Consider the following 21,338-nt stretch of genomic DNA (forward strand, 5'->3'; position numbering starts at 1 on the left):
TTTCTGAGATATATTATGCAGGAAGTAAAGTTCCAAAAGTTGATTGAGTTGGTGTTTGCACAACTAGCTCAATAAAATTTTTTTAATACTGTTTCATATAATAATGCTTCATCTGGCCAACAGGTAATTAATTGGTCATCTGGTCATCTACATAAATAATTGATGCATTCTACTTTTTGAAAGGAATGTTTCTAAAATATATCTCAACATGCCTGGGACATAGTATAATTAAATAAACGTATCTTGTTGATGAATGTAATTCATTTGGATAACTAGTCTCATCTTATGCTGCTATTGAAAAAATGGAAATGATCACTCCAAGTCAGTTCTGACTCAGCAACCCTCTAACGGGTTTCTGGCCTGGTTTAAAGGCCCAGCCTTGCAGTTAGGAGGCCAGTGCTTACGAGCAGTGCCCCAGGACGCCTGGAGGTCTAGTGGACGGGGAGTCCAGCCTGCCAGCAGCTCCTTCTTCATTGTGATGTCTTGTTGAGCAAATAGGCCACGGAAGGACGGGAAGCTCTTCCCATTCTGTGAAGTGAGTGTTTAGTCTGTACATTAGCCCTTCGTGATTTCGAGTTTTTTTTCCCATATATCCAGATTTGTTCTCTTAGATGGCTGCAACGTTCTGAAACATTTCTTTCATAGACATAAGACCCTATAATATCCGTATGAAAACGGAAGCTTTCCTAAGTTGTCTTGCCCAAGTAAATAAAAACTGACTCCATCGGGAGCTCTTTGTACTCTGGGGTCGGGGTGGGAGCACTACGGTCAGTAGAGGTTTTCATTTTCTCTTCCTTCTATGGAGTGTTTTTTCCTAATATTTTTCCTCTTTTAATTCTCATCCATTTTACTGTCACCTAATTGAGTTTACTGCACACTTATTTCTAGTTCTTATTCTTTTTAAAGAAGTGTCCTCCACGGCCTGTCGAAGTCAGTCCCACGGGGTTTATTTAGGTACTCCTAATGAACCTTTTTTGAAGTGAAATAAATCATTCCAAAAAAATTTAATGAGAAATTAGAGTTATTTGATAGCTCTACTTAAATATTTAGCTAGTTTATTTACTCCTTACCTCCTTAAAAATTATATAATAACTAATGATGCGCTGTTTGAAATATTTTTTAATGTTACTTGTATGCTAACATTGGGGAAGTGGACAAGGCTGGCAAAATGATTATTTCAATCTTACTAAGGAATTCTAAAGCAAAAAATTAATTCTTATAACCACATTTTAAGAGCCAACAACTTGAAGAAATGCAGCAACAACTTCTTAGTGCAAGAGAAAAGATGAGTGAGATGCAGACAGAAATAAATGAACTGGAGAATTTAAAGACTGAACTAAAGAGCAAAGGAATCGCATTGGAGCATGTAGACTTGGAGAGACTTGAGCTCACTAAGAAACTTACTGAAAGCAACGAAGAAGTGAAATCGCTAAGGAAAGAAAGGAACGACATAAAGGAATTGCAGGAGTCCCTCGAAGAAGAGAGAGACCAGCTAAAAGGATGCCTGAGAGCAATGGAAGTCACAGTGAGTTCCCGATCCTCCTTCTCCAAGTTTCTCTGAAAACGTAGCCAATTGGCAGCCAGTCCGCGTGATTGCTGACAATAAGTCGTGCACGTTGAAGAATTAAGTTGGAACAAAAATGTATGGTATATTTACAACCACAAAGAATGGTTGTTGAGTCTGTAACTGTACAACCAGATACCTCAGGGGGAGGTTGGTTCCTTGATTTGGAGGTGTAGGTTCATGGTTTGATCGTTAATTGGCCAAATGATGTGTTTGTGTTTGATCTCTATAAGGCCTAGAGTTTTGAACCCTAGTACCTAGGGTCTTGCCGGTAGCCATCCAAACCACGGTTGGTCTCTATTCTGCTGCCTAGCAACAGAAGGCAAGCAGAGTCAAGAACGGGAGGCTTCGGAATGTGTGGCTAAAAGGCTCTGTGAGCAGCTGCATACTTCCTATAAGACCATAAGGATCAGCTACCCCCGTAGAGCAGCGGCTCTCGACCTGTGGGTCGCAACCCCTTTGTTGGTCGAGCGACCCTTTCACAGGGTCGCACTACGAACTGCATTACTTTACACTTAATCTTGATCAGGTGTTCTTATGAGCTCAGTATTTAGAGTGTTAAACTAAAGGGTCTTTTAAAGAATTATATGAAATTGCAAAGGACCGGAGGTACTTTGGGCAGCAAAATTGAGCCTCAGATTAAAACAGCAGTGTTCAACCTTTTGGGTTGTGATCCCTTTGGGGGTCAAACGACCCTGCCACGGGGGTTGCCCGATTCATAACAGTAGGAAAATTACAGTTATGAAGTGGAAACAAAAATAATTTTATAGTTGGGGGTCACCACAGCATGAGGAACTGTATTAAAGGGTCGCAACATTAGGAAGGTGGAGAACCACTGCCACAGAAGAATCTTGATCAAAAGGAGGGAAATACAGAAATTATCTTAAATTATAATTCTTGGGCCATAGACGGTGGATGAACCTCTAAAACTATTGCCCTGTGACACCCTTTAAACCTTAAACCAAAAATATCCCCTAAAGTTTTCCTCAAGTCAAATGAAAGCATAACTCGCAAAGCATGTCTGAAGCATTGTACTCTTTTAAGATCGTTCTAAATGAAATCCAACTGGCATTAATTCGGAAATTAGACAGGAACCTGACTGGGGCAGTGAGCTTGTGCTAATGAGGGAGGAGCCACGTAATCAGTTTAATGAATTCTTAATGAAGGACCTGTTGAATTATATGCCTTGCTGTGTATTTTTTCAATACCAAGGACAAACATTAATATCTGAGCCAATTGGAAGGGATAAGTAGGACAGTATTGGGATGATGCTGTGATAAACTCTAAATTTTATTTGTTAATAAAGGCCCTGGAAACAAAAGAAGAATTGAAATCTGCTCACATGAATCTGAAAGGATATCAAGGAACTATTGATGAACTAAGAAGAAATGTTGCTGAAAAGACATCTCAAATAATAAATCTTCAGAAGGACTTGGGGGAAAAATATACTGAATTACAAGGAAAGGTATATTGATTCATTTGTTTATTTTTTTTCCCTCCTTGACCCCTTCTTCCTTTCTCCCTGTTGGAAAGGCAAGTAGCTACAGTTTGTTAATTTATTGGACCTGTATTTGTTGAAGGCTTACTGTACTAGGCACAGCCCTAGCTGATGGAAATTTGGTGGGACTAAATCCCTGCGTTCTTAGAGCTTACTTTGTAAATGGAAGAAGGTGACTGCTAAGCAAGCAAGTGTGAAAGAGTAACTTCAGGTAAAGGGAAATCCTGTGGCGTTCATGAAACATTGTGATGACGAGACCCCTCTATTTTAAAAGCCTCATGTGTGGTGGACATTGAGACCATGAATATTAATGAAATATTATCATGTACCTCCAGCATTAGCATGTAAAAACTCCCTAAATTTGCCAATATGGTACATGTAGAATATGGTGTACCAAATTGCATGCTATCACTGATGATTTTGGAAAAGGTGAATCCATCTACATAGGAAGAAAAATTGAAAATTGTCATGGAGGCCCATCTGAGAGTGTTTTACTATGCTTCTCCAGCAGTCGTGAGTGATAGCTCGTGTAGAAATGAAAAACTGTGTGTGCCCTTGATTAAATTATCAGCTGGGTAAAGGTAGGGACAGGGAGTGCTGGTAGAGAATGGTTCCCTTTTGAATGTAAGCTAGAAAGAAAGTCATGACAGACTATGGTTGGCACAAACATATTGCGTTTTAGGGGAAATAAGGGAGAAAGACTACATTAGGAAATGGTGACTTGAAGTGAGCCTGTAGGTTTGTTTACAGTTAATTCAGTGGTTGTATGATGTATCCTGAACTTCTCCATTTTAAAAAGTTGTAACCTATGGATTCTAACTGTGCTGATGTATGATATCCCAAGAGCCCAGTACTTCATGTGGAACGGGAGCCACTTCCTAATGTGAACGGCGTCAGTGAGATTCAGGAACCAGGTCAACTAGAGCTACCGGAAGGGCAACTCAAAGGCAAAGATTCGGCACCTGCAATCATAGACCTGGACAGGCTCGGGTTGATTACAAAACTTCAAGAAAGTCACGAAGAAATAAAATCTAAAACTAAAGAGAGAGATGATCTTAAAGTGGTAAGAGAAACCCCTCAGGTTGAATGTGACCAGTTGAAAGAGGACATAAGAGTTACTTTGGCTAAAGTAAGCTTTTTCTTCCCTCCATTTAGTACATGTTTTCTAAGAATGAAGTCATAGGAAAAAGGCATTTGTACTATGGTTATAATGCCACTATCTTTTTTTTAATGACTGTGTAGAAGTACTTAGCAGCAATGAAAAATTGCTCATGTGCAACTATATGAATACAAAGAAACTTAAAACCAAGGGAAGCTATTTCATGGAAGTTAGCCAGCTTCTCATATTCAAAATGGTATAGGGAAAAACAATGCTAAGTTAAATGAAAGGGTAAAGCAAAAAGACCCTCCCTATTTTCTTTTCTCTGAGCTCACTCCTCTAGCTCACATCTCAGAAGGGACCGCCATGGTCTTCGTTGTTTCAGCTAGAAATCTTCTTTGTCGCCCACTCCAGAATCCAGTCACTAGACCTTGATTCTACTGTGTGTGTCTACATAACTGTGCTCCTGCTGTACTGTACCACGCTTGGCTATACCAGGCCACCATCATTTCTTCCCCGGGGTCTTTGCACTAGCCTCATCATCGCCACCGCCCCCCCCCCCCTTCGTGTCCTTCTGTAATCCGGTTCCCATCTCAGCCATAGTGACCTTTTCTATAACACATAACTGATTGTGCCAGTGTTCTTCAAACCAATTCATAGCATATTTTCCCCTTTGGAATCGAGATCTGACTCCTTCACATGGCTGTGATGCCCTGAGTCCTTTGGTCTTTGTTTGTTCAACTAGACTTCTGTCAACTTATTTTTCCTTGTGCTTATCAGGCTCCCGCAGCATTAGTCTTTTATGATGCTGATGATGAATTTCAGATGTTCTGCTTTTTCCTACTGAGAGTACTTCCATACCTCTACTGGTTGCAGCTCACTCCTCTTCCATCTCTCAGCTTCTCTCCCCCAGGAAGCCCTTCCAAACTACCCACAATAGGCTTAGTTTGCCACTGATAGTCTTGGAGAGCCCAGCACATCTGTTAACACTGGCAGAATGTCTCTTTTCCCACTGACCTATAAGTCTTAAAGAGACAAGCCGCGGATTTCCTACATACCATTTTGTGTGAGCAACAGTAAACAGGTGTTTACTGTCTAAGTAATGCACGAGTGGGATGATGGCGAGACTACTGTGTGAATGATCCATTGAAAGCCGCCTTGCTTGTTATGGAAGCATCCTGACTCTAACCCCTAAAGTAAAAATATCTCCGGCTTACTGACCATAGTTTTCTTAACGATTCCTCTAAGATCCAAGAGGCGCAAGACAAGCAGGGGCAATCCTTCTATGTGAGTGACAAAGACAATGAAACTAACAGTATGTTGAGTGAGATGGAACAATTGAAGGAGCAATTCAAAGCCAAAGATTCCACCGTGCAAAGAATAGAAATGGAAAAACTCAAGTTAGCTGAGCAACTTCAAGCAAGTGAAGATGAAATGAAGTCTGTCACTAAAGAGAGAGATGACCTGAAAAGGCTCCAAGAAGTTCTTCAGTCTGAAAGCGACCAACTGAAAGAAAACATAGGTGAACTCATCTGTAAAGTAGGTTTCAATTCTTTTCCCTGTATATTTTAAAAAGTAATTCGTAAGCAAATATTTTAGTAAGAAACTCGTGGAAAAGGAGCTAATTATAGTGTAATGGCTACTATGTTTCTATAATATTTTTTAAATTTTTCTCTTATTATTGCTGAAGCACTTGGAAACTGAAAAGGAGCTTAAACTTGCTCATTTGCACCTGAGAGAGCGTAAGGAGACCATTGATGAGCTGAGAGTGAACGTTTCAGAAAGAGAAACGGAAATAGCAAGCGTTCAGCAGGAATTGGAAGCAGCCAACGCCGCCTTACAGGAAAAGGTGAATTGACAGGGAGGAAGTAGTGGAGGTAGATCTGGTGGGATCACTGGAAAGAATGTCGGTCTCTGTACACTTCTTTCCTTTTAAAAGGTGTGTATGTTTAATATGTTTCTGGCTATTGTTATTTGAAGATTCGAGAGCTTCAGGACAAACAGGAGCAACTTCTTAGTGTAAAAGGAGCCTGTGAGACGCAGGAAGCAGTAAGGGAACGAGAGCAACTGGTAGAGCAACTCAGCATCAAAGATTCACGGCTGCACAGAGTCGAAAACGAGAAGCTCAGGTTGGCCGAGCAACTTCAGGAAAGCCAAGCGGCAATCAAGAGTGTGACGCTGGAAAGACATGAACTGGAAGGGGTGCAAGAGGCCCTGCAAAGGGAGAGAGACCAACTCAAAGAAAACGTCAGTGAAATCGCAGCTAAAGTAAGTTCACTTAGGTTTCTGGATAAACAACAACAAAAGATAGTGATGGTGATTTTTTTTAAGTTTAATTATGATTAATTTCCCTCTAATCCTAAAGGGACGGGAAACGAGAGGGGAAGTAGACACTGTTTATAAGCTCCTCAATGAGCACAAGGAAACAATTGCCATGCCAACGAGAGGCATTTCCGAGAAGACAGATCAAGTGACAAATGTGCAGCGGGACCTCGGAAAGTCCAAGGCTGAATTACAGGCAAAGGTGGGTTGCCTTCCCTGGGAAGATGATCTCTGATCATTGTGTTCCTCATATCCTTTATGAAAGAAGACACTGTATACATTTTCAATTAAAATGTGGAGATGATCACGAATGGGCAGTGGAGTTGATGGGGATGTCAATTGAGCTAACCCTTAGAGAAGACAGGAGAAAGGATATTTAGTAAGTCTTTCAAATCTTCCATTATGCTTCTTCATTGACCCTATGGCAGCCCCATTGTAGCGATCCTGTACACATTCATTTACACAATTGTGCAAGGATATTTGTTGAACGATGGTCATTACAGTGATAAAGTATAAAATGAAATTGAGGGACTTCTGTCCCTTAATGAGGGTTTGGCTAAAGAAGGTCTTCTGCTGCTACACTGGCTAAAGCACCTGCCTGCTAACTAAAGAGATCAGCAGGTCTATTCCGTAGCTACTTCACATGAGAAAGATGTGGCAGTCTGAGTACCTAAAGTTTTACAGTCTTGGGAATCCCGTGGGGGCAGTTATACTCTGCTGTACAAGGTTGCTATGAGTCAGTAGTAGTGAGTTTTTTAGTTTTAAAAAAAAATGTTGCTAATTCACACTATGGGCTGCTATATTGCACCTTAAAAAAATAGAATTTTAAATGAGGTTTTGTTAGAGAACTTGTTTAAAAGTGATTTAGAAAGCAGGGAGTGCAAGGCCTGCTAATGGAGGAACTATTTTATTTTTAACCCTATATCTTTGTATACAGCTAGAATTATATTACTCTGAATATATTTTTAGTTTGTTATTCTTTATAATACCAACATAACATTAAGATACTCAAGGATATCCTTTCATGATTTGATTTGCCAAATTTTTCTAACCCTAAAGGAACTAGAAAGACAAGAGGAACTAAAAATTGCTCATCTGCATCTGAAAGAGCACCAAGAAACTATTGATAAACTCAGAGAGATTGTTTCAGAGAAGACAGAGAAAATATCAAACATGCAGATGGATTTGAAGAATTCAAACGCTTCCTTAAAAGCACAGGTAACTTATATTTAGTGACTAAGAGTTTGAACTAAGTTTTATGTAATGAAGTGGGATATGAATTAACTCAAAATTGAGGCCCAGAGGAGATTTGCTCATGCAATTTAGAAACCATTATTTAAGGGTTTGTCTACATCTGCCTATATCTGAAATTGTTGTCTGATTATCTCAAGTTCCAAGAACTTCAGGAGAAAGAACATCAACTTCTTAAGGTGAAAAAAGATCTCAAGGAAAATATATACCAAATGGAGCAATTGAAGAAGCAGTCAGAGACCCAGAACTTGATTCTGGAAAGTATAGAAATGGAGAAGGCAAAGCTATCCCAGAGACTTCATGAAACGCTGGAAGAATTGAGCTCGACCACGAAGGAGAAAGACGGCCTGCGGCGAGGGCAGGAGGCCCTCCGGAAGGAGCGGGACCAGCTCAGAGAAAGCCTGCAGGACACGGAGACCAAAGTGAGTAGCGTCTGCCCCTCTTCCTAGCTCGAGAAGGTGGCTTTTCGTACAAGAATGAACACTTCTCTGAAAATGTGTAATGCTCTTGGCAAGACTGGAATCACTTAGGACAAGAAATCAGTATTCTTGAAAAATTTTGAAATTGAAGCTAACATTTTCTCCGTGGAGTTTAGGTGACATATATAATGACTCAGTTGTTAAAATATAGAAGGGAAAAAACAAAACACAGCGCACAAGGTCGTTTATTGCGGTGGCTCTCAATATGAAACTGGAAACAGCCTTCATGTCCATCCCAAGAACACTGGGTAAACACGCATTGTAGATCACCTACTGTGCAACATGTAAAAACAATGAATAGATTTGAATGACCCCAAAGCCCAAGATTACTCTGGGAGAAAAAAGCAAGCTGCAGAATAGTCTGTGTGTAGTGTGTGTAACACTGGACAGTAGGGTTTAGGGCACAGGGAGGGGAGGGCAGGGAATGGAAAACCCTAGAACTTTCCAGCAGCAAAAAAGCTGTAGAGTAGAAATTAAGTTTATCTTCACAAAGAGAATGTATCTCTTTTATTAAAATTTCTTGTTAATTAGCATTAAGATTAAAAAAGAGATGGCTAATAGTCTTATATGTTTCTATTCATAAGATTTCTCTGACAATAAAAGATCTAGAAAAGCAAGAGGCGCTAAAAATTGCTCACATGCGTCTGAAAGAGAACCAGAGAAATATCGATAGACTCAGATGGATTGTTTCTGAGAAGGCAGGTGAAATGCTAACTATGCAAAAGGACCTCGAAATGTCAAATGCTAGATTACAGGAAAAGGTATGCTGGATCACAGGAAAAGGTATGCTGGATCACAGGAAAAGGTGTGCTGGATCACAGGAAAAGGTATGCTGGATCACAGGAAAAGGTATGCTGGATTACAGGAAAAGGTATGCTGGATTACTGGAAAAGGTATGCTAGATCACAGGAAAAGGTATGCTGGATCACAGGAAAAGGTATGCTAGATCACAGGAAATGGTATGCTAGATCACAGGAAAAGTATGCTGGATTACAGGAAAAGGTGTGCTAGATTACAGGAAAAGGTATGCTGGATTACTGGAAAAGGTATGCTGGATCACAGGAAAAGGTATGCTTGATTTCGGGAAAAAGTATGCTAGATCACAGGAAAAGGTATGCTTGATTTCAGGAAAAGGTATGCTGGATCACAGGAAAAGGTATGCTAGATCACAGGAAAAGGTATGCTGGATTACAGGAAAAGGTATGCTAGATCACAGGAAAAGGTATGCTAGATCACAGGAAAAGGTATGCTGGATCACAGGAAAAGGTATGCTAGATCACAGGAAATGGTATGCTGGATCACAGGAAAGGTATGCTAGATCACAGGAAATGGTATGCTGGATCACAGGAAAAGGTATGCTGGATTACAGGAAAGGTATGCTGGGAGGAGTAAGCTTTCATTGGAGTGTACTGTGACTGACTTGAACCTCACAGCCCTTGAGGATCTCACACGGTTTCACTGTCTTGAAAAACTACCTCTCAAAGTTCAGTAGTTCCTCTGGTTGAGTGTGTACTTCAGAAAAAGGAATGTATATTTCCACAAAAGAAATGTACAAAACTGTTCACAATAGGTTTATTCATAATAGCAAAAACTTAAAAAGCCAACTACCTGTCTACTGAATATTGAAATGCTTTCTGACGAATTTCTACCAACAAATACTACCTAGTGATTTTTATGTGTATGTGTTTTTAAGAACAAACTACTGGGATTTATAACAGCGTAGGTGAATCATAGAGGTATTATTTTGGGTCAAGGCCAGACCCAGCACTGCACACGCTAGCATTCCACTTAAGTTCAGTAGCCGTGACAGTGATCTAGGATGAGAAAGGCCAGAACCTCTTGCAGAGCGTGCTAGAAATGTTCTATTTAATAATGTGGATTACAGTTGCCTAGAGATATTCATTCGAGATGAGTTGAGCTATAAATACATAAGTTTAGGAAAAAAATCCTCTGGAATTATGTAAGCTATTAAGAACGACATAGAAAGGTTACTGTCAGTCATTTAGGAACTGTTTTTTTAACCTTTGCTTAAAAACGCTCTCTTCCCTGATATTTCCTTGTGGTTGTCTTAAGCTCCAAGAACAGAAGGCAAACGAGCACCAGCTTCAGAAGTTAAAAGCAGATGTCAGTGAGGCCCAGAAAAAGGTATCTGAAGTAGAACGATTGAAGAAACAACTAAAGGCCCAAAGCTTGACTCTGGATAAAATAGAAATGGAGAATTTAAATTTGGCTCAGAAACTCCACGAAAATCTGGAAGAAAAGAAGAGTGTGATGAAGGAAAGAGACGATCTAAAGAGAGCGGAGGAAGTGCTCACACTGGAGCTCCAGTGCCTCCAGGCGAGCCTGCGAGGAGGCGCAGCCAGGGTGAGTGGGCGCTCCTCCTCCCCGGTGACCAGGCTGCTTTTCACACTCTCCGTGAGGCTGTGCATTTTATAACCTTTGAAGGAGTTTCACAATCTCTTATTGCAATCTTTCAGCACATGCAATTGCTACAGCATACAGCTGCTAGTAATTTATTCTAGCAAGATATGTTCACACCTTTGGATAAAATTAAATGGTCACGGCAGCATTTTTTGTGGTGCCCAAAAAGCTAAAGGGAATTCCCATTAAGACATTGGCTAAGTTGGATTTCCCTGTCTATTTGAATACTGAGCATAAGAATGGGGTGCTCTTGCTGTGAGGTTGACTCAGAAAGACGTCCAAACCAGATGAAGGGAGCAGAGCGAGGGGCAGATTCAAGCGGGAGCAGAACTGAGGGGCAACCACTCGGGATAGAAGCTGTCGCTGTACATCCCACTCAGCTGTTTGAATTGAAGTTGGTTTTTGCTTTGGCTTTTTGTGGTGATGATTTTTAACTGATGTTTTTAAATTGGTGTTTATATTATTCCATTTCTCCTAATAATAAAGGATCTGGAAACACAGCAGGAACTGAAAACGGCTCGCAAGTATTTAAAAGAACAGCAGGACACTCTCGATAAGTACAAAGGAAAAGTTTCAGAAAAGACTGCCCAGGTTTCAACTGTTCAAAAGGAATTAGAAAAATCAAAAGATGAATTACAGAAAAGGGTATGTACTGATCTGGCTTTCTTCAGTGTCACTGTCCAGAATGATTTGCAGAATGAGAAGTACAGATATCACAAAACCAGTATTTTCCTCCTTTGAAGGAACTCTGTGTGACTTCTAACTTGTCTATAATTATCTCAAGATCCAAGAACTTCAGAAAAAAGAACTTCAACTTCTTAAACTGAAAGAAGATATCAGTAAAATTAAGAAAAAAGTGAATGAAATGGAACAGTTGAAGAATCAATTTGAGTCCCAGTATTTATCTATGCAAAATTTGGAAATGGAAAACTTGTATTTGACTAAGAAACTTCATGAAAACTGTGAAGAAATCAAAATTATAGCTAAGGAAAGAGATGAGCTAAAGAGAGTAAAAGCATCTCTCAAAATGGAGAGAAACCAATTCAGAGAAGCCTTAAAAGAAATTATAGCTAGAGTGAGTTCAGAATTTTCCCCTGACTAGTAGCTATTCATAAGAATTACTCTTTTTTTAAAGATTCACAGCGTTTTTTCCCCTCTAAAAATACTTACAAACAGTAAATGATAATAAAAGAAAATAGTGGGAAATCTGTTGCTATAATGCTCATACAAGTAAGAAATAGTTTTAAAAGAAGCCATAGTGTTTTTCAAAGATGGCCTCGTAAGTTCAAAAGACTTGTTAAGTAAATCTGTTTTTTAAAGCTTAATTAAACCAAGAGAGAGCATGATTTTCTTTTTAACTCCTAAAAACTTTATTTCATTAATATATCTCTTTGTCTTAGTACATATTAGAAAAAGGGGAATGAGTAAATTAATACTCTAGTCCTTTGATTCACCTTGAGATATTTTTGAACTGTTTTATTACCTTATAACTCACATATGATATCAAGAATCATTATTCCAATCAGTTTGAGAACATGTCTTCTTTTTTTTACCTTTTCATTTCTTCTTTCTTGTCCTCAATGAGGTAGCATTATTTTCCCTGGGTAAATATTTGAAGAGTTAAGGTCTTAAAGAGCATAGCCCTAAGTAGTCCCCTTTCCCTGCTGCATGATAGAGCCCAAGAGGTCTAGTGCTTATTATGAAGTTAGAATGACAAGAGGCAAAATGAGTTTGCAAAGAAGTTCCAGTATCGTTGTTTATTAATATCTAGATTCATAGAGCTTTAAAATTTTAATTATCTAAAGAAAATTCAGAAAGTTATATGAGATCTGTATATAAAACAGCTTTCCATTCTCATAGTTCATTTGCCATCCCACAAAAACTTCAGGCATTTGAGACTCATCTTTATGTTGGTTCTAAGTAAAATTTGTAAGTGATTTAATTTATTCAACAAATACTTATTGGCCAATCAAGCATTCCTTTAGCAACTAGTGAGCAAGATAAGAGGGGGAAAAATACTTTTATTAAACATGCAGAGTACAGAGTGAACTCTGTATACCGGGGTGCTCACAGTGGTTTAGAGCATCCTACACGGTGTTGATGGTTTTGCAAGGGCGTTTGTTGTTGTCATTGCTGTCTACTGTCGAGCCAGTTGGGTATGTAAGACAGAATGAAATGCTGCTTGGTCCTGTGCCCCCCTTCCATTCCTCCCTATGTTTGAGCTCATTGTTGCAGCCACTGTGTCTGTTCGGCTGGCCGTGATCTTGACAGTGCAGAGACTTGGAAGATTAGGAGCTAGAAATAAATCTGAAACCTAATTAACAATTAAGATGGTTAGGCAAATCCTCTCTCTGAAAAATATGTGGTTCTCCCACTACTTTTCCCAGTGAGTTTCAGGTGACTCGCTGATAGGCTAAGTGGTTCTGTCTATCAATTTGCTTGCTGTTTTTAACATGAGCTTTAGTAACAAGAATAGAACTTAATTCTATTATAGAAACAGTGTCAAAATACAGTAAAGGTCTATGACCAAACATTTGTGAATGTAATTGTAGCTGAAACCTTATTTATTTCTTTACACTGAAGCAGGACCCACAGACCCACAGAGAAGTAACAAGATATGAACAGAGTTTACCATGTGATGGAAAAGAGCACCTTATGGAAAGCCTCAGAGAAAAGTGCTTTAGGATCAAAGTGAGTATTTAAATGAATCCTAGTTCGTTTAAAAGAATATAAGTACCCTTCCAATTGCTTTCTAAAGCTTAAAAGAATCAATGCAACTCCCGTGGATTAATAGATAATTCTTAATGTTTTTTAAACATTAATAGTCTGTGTGTATGCATTTACAAACAGCAGGCAGGGTATTGCAGTTTGAGGCCTGGTGGAAGACCGTTCTAGGTGGCGAGAACAGCAAGTCCAAATCCCTGGAGGCAGGAGCTTGACTAGGGTGGGACAGGGAGCGGGGTAGTGCTACTTGGGGTCGGAGTTGACAGGCAGGGGCAGGCTGTGGCACTGGCTTTGACACTGAGGTAGAGAGATGCTGGAGGGTTCTCACTGCAGGAGACACGACAGCATGTTAAAGGGATACTTTGGTTGTTGGGTTGAGTAGACACAGTGGAAGCAGGAAGAACGTAATTGCAATAATACAAGCAGAGGTGCTGGTGCTTGCTTCGGAAAGGCAGCAGTGGGAATAGTGAATAGTGCTTGAATTCCTAATACTTATTGGGGGTAAAGCCAACAGGGCTTGCTGTCGCCCCGCTGCTAGAATATAAGATGCTCAAAGAGTGGGATATGTTTCCGCTGTGTGTGGCTGTATTACTGAGCGCATTTCTGACGGCAGTCAAGCATCCAGTGCGCATGTTCTAAGAGTACAAAGGACTGCTTCTGCAGGACTGCTCCAAACGGAAACGGGATGCCTCCTAAGATGCGAGGCAGGGAGCAGCAACTAGCTTTGCTTTAAATGATCTAAAGTCACAAAAGTCATCGGTGTCAGAAGCCCCTTGTTCAATTGCTTAGGACCCTGAACAAAGAATGCTGCTATTACATCATTGTAGCACCTTGCAGGATCCCTGGGGGGCGTAGTAGGTTAGGTGGTGGGCTGCTGACCAGAAGGTATGTGGTTCTAAGTCACCAGCTAAGTCACCAGCAGAGAAGCCGGTCTGCTACCTTACAGATGTACAGCCTCAGAAACCCCGTGGAACAGTTTGATTCTCTCCTATAGGATTACAAGCAGTCAGAATAGACCCACCAGCAAGGAAGGGGGAGTGTGTGCGTTACAACTTGAACTTCACGCGTTTGTCCCTTGTGTTATCATAAACCTGCCACCTTCCTGCCCATTTGAGCTTTGAGCTAAGGGTCAATAAGTGCCTGCCACATCCCAGGAAGTTCCTGGGGGTGAAAAGAGCACATCTGGCAACTCATTAAAAAGTCCAAGTCCACAGAAAAGTGGGTGACGGAGACATCAGACAGTGTAAGACATGACAAAATAATAATTTATAAATTATCAAGGGCTTGTGAGGGAGGGGATTTGGGGAGGGAGTGGAAAAAATGAGCTGATACCAAGGGTTCTGCTCTGGAACACGTGGGGTCACGAAGAGTCTGAATGAGTTATCGTGGGATAACCGGGTGCTGTGTCTCATGAGAGCTCCTATTCCTCCATTTAGAAAGAAGGAAACTAGACCTTGGAGAGGAATTTAACCCAACGTCACACAGGTAGTAGGTGGGAAAATCAGGATTTGGGCCCATATCAGACTTGCTTTAAAACTTGGCTATAGACACATTTTATAAGTATAATTTTGTTTCCTTCAAATAATAGCAAATGATCAAGTTTATATTAGAAACTATTATGTGACATGTCTGTCTATGTAGGAATCAACTTTATAAATTTCCTATTAACTTTTTGGACCCCCTTATCTATGTAATGTGTATGATGGTCAGATATAAGTAAGACCCTATAAACGGAGAAGCTAATGATGTGCTAACTATTATGCTCTGTACTTGAGCAGTTGCCTTCAATGACTTGCAGTCAGTAAGTGGCAGAGGCAGAAGCTGGACTCTGGCTTGTGGTTAGAAAACTCGATTCTAAGAGGATAATGGAAATGTGTGAAGTGGCTGTACACACTGACCAATAGGCAGTTTGGTTTGTAGACACTTGTTATATCCATTAACTCACATTACCTACTTTAGACATAAGCTAATACTCTGCTGTAAGCCACAGTATATGCTAGATTGAGTTTACTCATTTCTCTTCAGACTTTTCAGTGTCCACTCAAGTCACAGATGTTCTTGGTTGACGAGGTTAGAGAGTTTTATAGAGCCGCTGGGGCATCAGGAGCTGCTGATCTCCAGGTCCTGGGGAGAAAGACAAGGCTGCCCACTCCCGTAAAGAGTGAAAGCCTCAAAAACTCAAAGAGGCAGTGTGTTGTGCCCTGTAGGGTGGCTGCTGTGAGTTGAAATCACCTCAGTGATGGTGAGTTTGGACTTTAAGTCTAGCTATAGTAATTAAAATTGTGTGGTCCTTGTACTAGAGTAAGTGCACATTAGTTGAATCAAACACAACTTCTTAGTGCGATTGAGTCAGTTCCGACTTGTAGCAACCCTATAGGACAGAGTAGAACTGCCCCTGTGGGTTTCCTAAGCTAAATCTTTACAGGAGCAGGATGCCTCATCTTTCTCCCACAGAACAGCTGGTGGCTTTGAACCACTGACCTTGCCCACTATGCCACAAGAGCTCTCTTTGGTTAAATCAGATAAGGTAATTCAAAGTAGGTGTGTGTGTGTGTTTGTGTGTACAGAGAATGTAAGAAGGAAAGCATCACAAAGCTATTGGAAGGATTAAATTAGACTAATCAGGTAACAGTGTTGGGAAAAACTAGTTCTTAGGGGTTCAATAAGAACAGTGTAATGTCATGGAGGCACCGAGCTTCAGAGTTTGATACAGGAGGAATGAAGTAATGATAGAGAGTACGAAGATACAAGTTAAAATAGCCGTGAGGTGCTTGGTTTCAAGCCAGGTGTTCTTAAGTTGTTATTGGTGGAGGTGGTGGTGTACATATGTTTGGGGATGTATTTAATATTTCATTTTGTCAAGTTACTCCCTTGTAAGAATAATTTAGCCTATTTTTCCTTAGTCAAATTGCTAGTGTCTTTGATCTAATAAATTTATTTTAAAGAATATTTCCTTTAAAAGTTATTGGAAATAAAAGATTTGTGACTAAACATCCCTGTGTGATAATATTTAGTAGCAAAATCTAGATGTATGTACCAATGATGTAGAAAACAAGTAGAAGTATTTATCCATTTTGCATATTATTAAGCAAAAACCGATTTCAAACGTAGATTTTGTAGTCCTTTAAAATATCATAAAAAGTAATCAATAAAAGTTGTTTATAAAATGATATAAGCTATAATCTCAATTATATTTGTATGTCTGCATATATGCCTAAGCAAAAGATTAAAAAAGGAAATACATGAAAACAATGGTGGTTTCTTGTTATTGTTATATTTATTAAATTTTAAAGTATAAATTTCACTATAATTCTAAGACTGAGATAATTTATTGAACATTTAATTCTTATTTTCCTTAGGGACTTCTGAAGAAATACTCAGAGATAGATACTCGATATGAGTGCTTGAATATGTTGTCTCTTGATTTGGAAAAGGAAATTGAAATCCAAAAAGAGCTTTCGGTTAAAGTAAAAGCAAAGCTTTCACTTCCGTATTCACAAACCAAACAGATTCAAAAACTTCTCACTGTAAACCAGCGATGTTCCACAGAATTCCATAGAATCATGGAGAAACTTAAGGTACCACCATTTTGAGTAATAGCCTTATAAATGTCTAAGTGTAAGTAATAAATTCAAATATATTTCGGTTCTGCTTTGGGAATTGCATATTGATAGTAATGTATTTACCTCTGAGTTATGCCCTGTGCAGGGATTCCGTGCACCTAGTACCTGTTCATTTATCGTGCAAACCTGAGCTCCGTACATGAGCCTAGCCATTGCTCGGGACATAGAAATAAGTGCTGTCTCTTAGTTCAGTGGGTGAGGCTGACATGCCCATGTAATAAGTGCAGTGATAGAAATACACTCCTGTGAAATATCACATAAAAAGTTACACAAGCTGTGACTGTAGTGAAAGCCAGAAGCTGCCCCTGAAGTTCACTGGTAGATGATGGGGGGGGGGGGGATTGGATAGATAAGAGTAGTGGGAGGAATACAACCAATTGCTACTGGAGGTGACTTGGTGCTCTGGGGTGGGCGCTGACCTAACCACAATGCCGGAGACTCAAATTCACCAGCTACTCCCAAGGAGAAAAACGAAGCTGTCTGCCCCTATACAGATTATCAGTCTCAGAACCCCTTTGTAGGCTGGCGGTGAGTCTGCATCATCTTGATCCCAGTGGACTTGGGTTAGTACTATAAAAGGAACAAACGAGTAGATGCTAAGATACCAAAAGGCTGGGGGTTTCAGCCCACGCAGAGGGCCTCAGAAGAAAGACCAGGTGATCTGTTCCATAAAGCCACAGCTATCCAGAAGCCTGTGGAGCACAGTTCAACTCGACACACAGGGCTGCCGTGAGTCAGAATCAACTCAACAACTGGTTTGATTGACTGACTGACTGTTTCATCTTTGAGTTATTCTGTCAGAAATACTGGGGAAGTGCAGTAGAAAAGGGAGGAAGAAATGGATTAAAGAGACATTTAACGACCTAAACTGGTAGTTAAGGTCCACATCACTGGTAGTAGATGTCAGGGCCAGTCCCAGATTGGAAACGGTATAGAGTTTCCATTAACATAGATAAAGAAAAAACCAAGAGGAGCAAAACTGATGAGGCAGGGGAGATCAGGTGTTTAGTTTGGTATGTTTTGAAATTGACTTGCCTATGTTAAAATATTCAAGAAGAGAACCTGGCAGGCATGTCATTGTGGATCTGATGTCTGGGACTCAGCAGCATATCCAAGAATCGCAAAGTCACTGCCATGGAGTTGGTTCTGACTCATGACGACCCTGCAGGACAGTAGAGCTGCCATTGTGTGTGTCTGAGACGGTAGCTCCCACAGGGAACAGAAAGCCTGCTCTCTCCAGAGGCGGAGCTGGTTGGTTGGGAGTGGTGACCCTGCGTTGGGCTGCCCCACACACAGCCCACTACAGTGCTAGTGCTCCCTCAGCAGCGGGCGCTGGATACTGTAGCATGGGGAGAGGCTCGCCCAGAAAATATAATAGAGACACAAAAGAAAACTCTGGAGAAAATAAATGTTCGAGAGTCACTAGATACCAGAAAGGAGTGGGGGAGGGGAGGGGAGGCAATGCATTGTTTTGAGATTGGAAAACTTAAGAAGAAAGCACTGAAAGTGGCATCGCTCATCAGTGGAAGGAAATACATACCATATATACCCGTATGTAAACCAAGTTTTGCAGCACATTTTTAATGCAGTTTTTGTGGTAAAATTAGGTGCCTCAGCTGATATTCGGGTCGGCTTATACTTGAGTATATACGGTATGTCAGAAAGGAATCTTCCGTGGCAACAAATGTTGCAGACATTCAGGATATGGACCGAAAATGTGTCCTCAAAATGTTAATTATAAAAGTCATTGGTGACCTCTGTCAGAACAGTTTAATAGTGAGCAAGAGACCAGATTTATTTTTTTTTAATTGAGGAAGGATGGAAACAAGTAGGGATAGTATGTACTCTCTAGATAAAGTGCCCCTCTGGCCTGAGGTCCTTCCACAGATCCTGCCTCTCTGAGATCTAGGACTTGTTCCTTAGATCCATGGGCTTAGGGCAGGGAGTTCAAAAGATTGTCACCTTGAAGCCACGCAAGACTTGAAGCATGTTATACCCTCTAGTTTGCCTGTGAAAGTGGAAAGGAGGAGGGTGTATTGAGAATAAATCTCAAGTATCTAGCTGAGAAATCCTGGTGGTGATAGATGTTGGCATTAACTAAAAAAAGGAGCAAAAGAAATCAGTAGTGGGAAAATGGATCGTGTTGCATTTTAACTATAATGAAGTTGAAGGACGTGTAGAGCATCTAGGAGATGCAGATCGGGGTTGTGAAAGTAGAGGTAGGGGGTTGTTTTCCCCAGACGCCAAGAGAAGGAAGTTGGGCATAGATTAGAAGTCATTTCTTTCTCTATTAAGGGTACATGGGTAGTCAAAAGAACCATCCCACCTCACATCCTGAGAGTTCAAAACATCCTCTAAAGTTGATAAAAATTTCCTTTCCCAATTTGTTGGTTGCTTTTTTTTTCTGTAAGTATGTGTTAAGCCTTATTGTGAAGATAAAGGAGGAACACCATGAAGCCATCAATAAGCTTGAAGTAGATTTCATTGATGAAGTGGAAAAGCAAAATGAACTGCTAATTAAAATGCAGCACCTTCAACAAGATTGTGACTTGCCATCCAGCGAATACATGGATCTCAAATTAAGCCAGAAAATGGATCTACATATTGAGGTATAATTTATTTAAAATACAAACTCACATAGATTTTAAGCTTTTTTTCCAAGTAGGAAAGTACCTTTCATGTAGCTCAAGCCACTTCCATTTATTAGAAACTGAAAGTAGGTTGCAGCATAAGGTATCCGCCAGACAGAAAGAGTGTCAAGTACTGGATTTCCTCCCTTCACACCTCCACAGATGCAGAGAAACTGGTCAACATTATCAGCGGGAATTTATGGAACTTGAGAGTCATTTCCAAACGTCACAGACTTTCTTGTTGTAACATCTCCTCATGGAGTGTTTCACTGTTTTCAGCCGTGAGGTTGACTGCCAAGTTCCATCCTGCCTGTAAGCTCTCCTCTGTGCACCGAACCAGAACCAACCTCACTGCCCTTGACTCAGTGCTGACCCCTTGCAACCCCTTGTGGGTTTCCGAGACTGTAACTGTTTATGTGCAGCTCCCTGCGAGAAAGACTAACTATTTAAGGGAGTAGAAAGCCCAGTCTTTCTCCCACGGAGCTGCTGGTAGTTTTGAACTGCTGTCCATGTGGATCACAACCCAACACATAACCACTACACTACCAGGACTTCTGTTTTAATGTACCTACCAGAAAATCCAAATCTAGAAACACTTCAATATTGTAATTTTTGTTTTATCATTCTGATAAATCTTAATTCTAACTGAAAATTTAGAAAAACCTCTTCCACTTAGTCTATATTGCCAATTTTTTATACAAGTAACTAGAATACAGTTTCAAATTAGAATTATTTCTAGTTTTAGTTTATTTCAAAATGTTAAGGAAGAATTTTCAGCGAAGAATTTTCTCCTTTTTAATGACATGTGTAGGTAGTATTTCAATAAAAACTGTCTTAATGCTCAGGGGATTTGATGTTCATTTTCACACAGGAAATTCTCAAAGACGTTTCAGAAGATGGTTTCCTCAGCATAAAGACTGAATTTCAACAAGTACTAGAAAAGAGGAAAGAAATGACCCGGTTTTTGGAAGAATGGTTAACTGCTGGTTTTGATATAGAAATACTACAAAATGACCTCCAAAAAGAAAACGATAGGATTTGTCAAGTGAATAACTTCTATAATAACAGAATAATTGTAAGTAGCCATTTTTATAGTGCGGCTTCTTCTGTTTGTTTGCTATAACTTCTCTGATTCTTAAATGGACTTAGAGCAACTTAAACTTAAACGTTTCTTTAACATATTCCTATATGCTCTATGTAGAAGATTCGCGTGTTCTTCCTCTCAGACATCATACTTCAAGATGATTAGATGCTCCTCAGTTTGTATTTTTAAAGAAGGTAACACAGTGATTGCTAATCAGTTTGTTTGTTACGCTTGTGCTCGTTTGGGCAACGTGCCCTTCTCTCCTCACTGATTGGGTAGGAATCCAGCCTGTTCCCCTGGCTGCCTCAGGCGTTTCTGGAGTGGATGGTGCTGCCCCCCCGGAATGGTCCCGGGGCTGCAAACGCAGACCCTGCACTTACCTTAGATTAAGGACTGTGTACAAAAGGCTTTCATTGCCAAGGGACGCTGAGGAATTTTTGTTCTTAATGAAAAAGAAGCAGTAGGCACCAAATGAGTTTGGAAACGGGAATGGTAGTAGATGGGATGTCACCTTAGACAAAAGGAGAAGGGCCTATTTCAGGAATACAGGTATTAGCAGCTGTTTGTGAAGAACTGACAACTGACTAGTTACTATTGTTTCTGGGCTTCTTGCTAATAATATGAGGGGGCGTCTAAAAATTTT

The 21,338-nt window shown here is 40.2% G+C and overlaps 1 protein-coding gene across 3 annotated transcripts in view; it reads left to right on the forward strand.

Annotated features, from left to right (window-relative positions):
• The window catches only part of CENPE (centromere protein E), an 80,292-nt gene that overhangs the window by 39,119 nt on the left and 19,835 nt on the right, over positions 1-21,338 (forward strand). For 2 of the 3 annotated variants that reach the window (XM_075543973.1, XM_075543975.1), the window contains 15 exons: positions 1,235-1,525; positions 2,871-3,029; positions 3,907-4,125; positions 5,410-5,700; positions 5,852-6,010; positions 6,142-6,429; positions 6,527-6,685; positions 7,543-7,701; positions 7,875-8,156; positions 10,287-10,577; positions 11,121-11,279; positions 13,218-13,325; positions 16,718-16,936; positions 19,393-19,590; positions 20,483-20,686. In XM_075543973.1, coding sequence (XP_075400088.1) covers positions 1,235-1,525; positions 2,871-3,029; positions 3,907-4,125; positions 5,410-5,700; positions 5,852-6,010; positions 6,142-6,429; positions 6,527-6,685; positions 7,543-7,701; positions 7,875-8,156; positions 10,287-10,577; positions 11,121-11,279; positions 13,218-13,325; positions 16,718-16,936; positions 19,393-19,590; positions 20,483-20,686 — 3,186 coding nt within the window. The remainder of the gene's footprint in view (positions 1-1,234; positions 1,526-2,870; positions 3,030-3,906; positions 4,126-5,409; positions 5,701-5,851; positions 6,011-6,141; positions 6,430-6,526; positions 6,686-7,542; positions 7,702-7,874; positions 8,157-10,286; positions 10,578-11,120; positions 11,280-13,217; positions 13,326-16,717; positions 16,937-19,392; positions 19,591-20,482; positions 20,687-21,338) is intronic. The other variant, XM_075543974.1, reaches the window with a different exon arrangement.

The sequence above is a fragment of the Tenrec ecaudatus genome, chromosome 3 (genome assembly GCF_050624435.1).
Source record: "Tenrec ecaudatus isolate mTenEca1 chromosome 3, mTenEca1.hap1, whole genome shotgun sequence".
Classification (NCBI taxonomy): domain Eukaryota; kingdom Metazoa; phylum Chordata; class Mammalia; order Afrosoricida; family Tenrecidae; genus Tenrec; species Tenrec ecaudatus.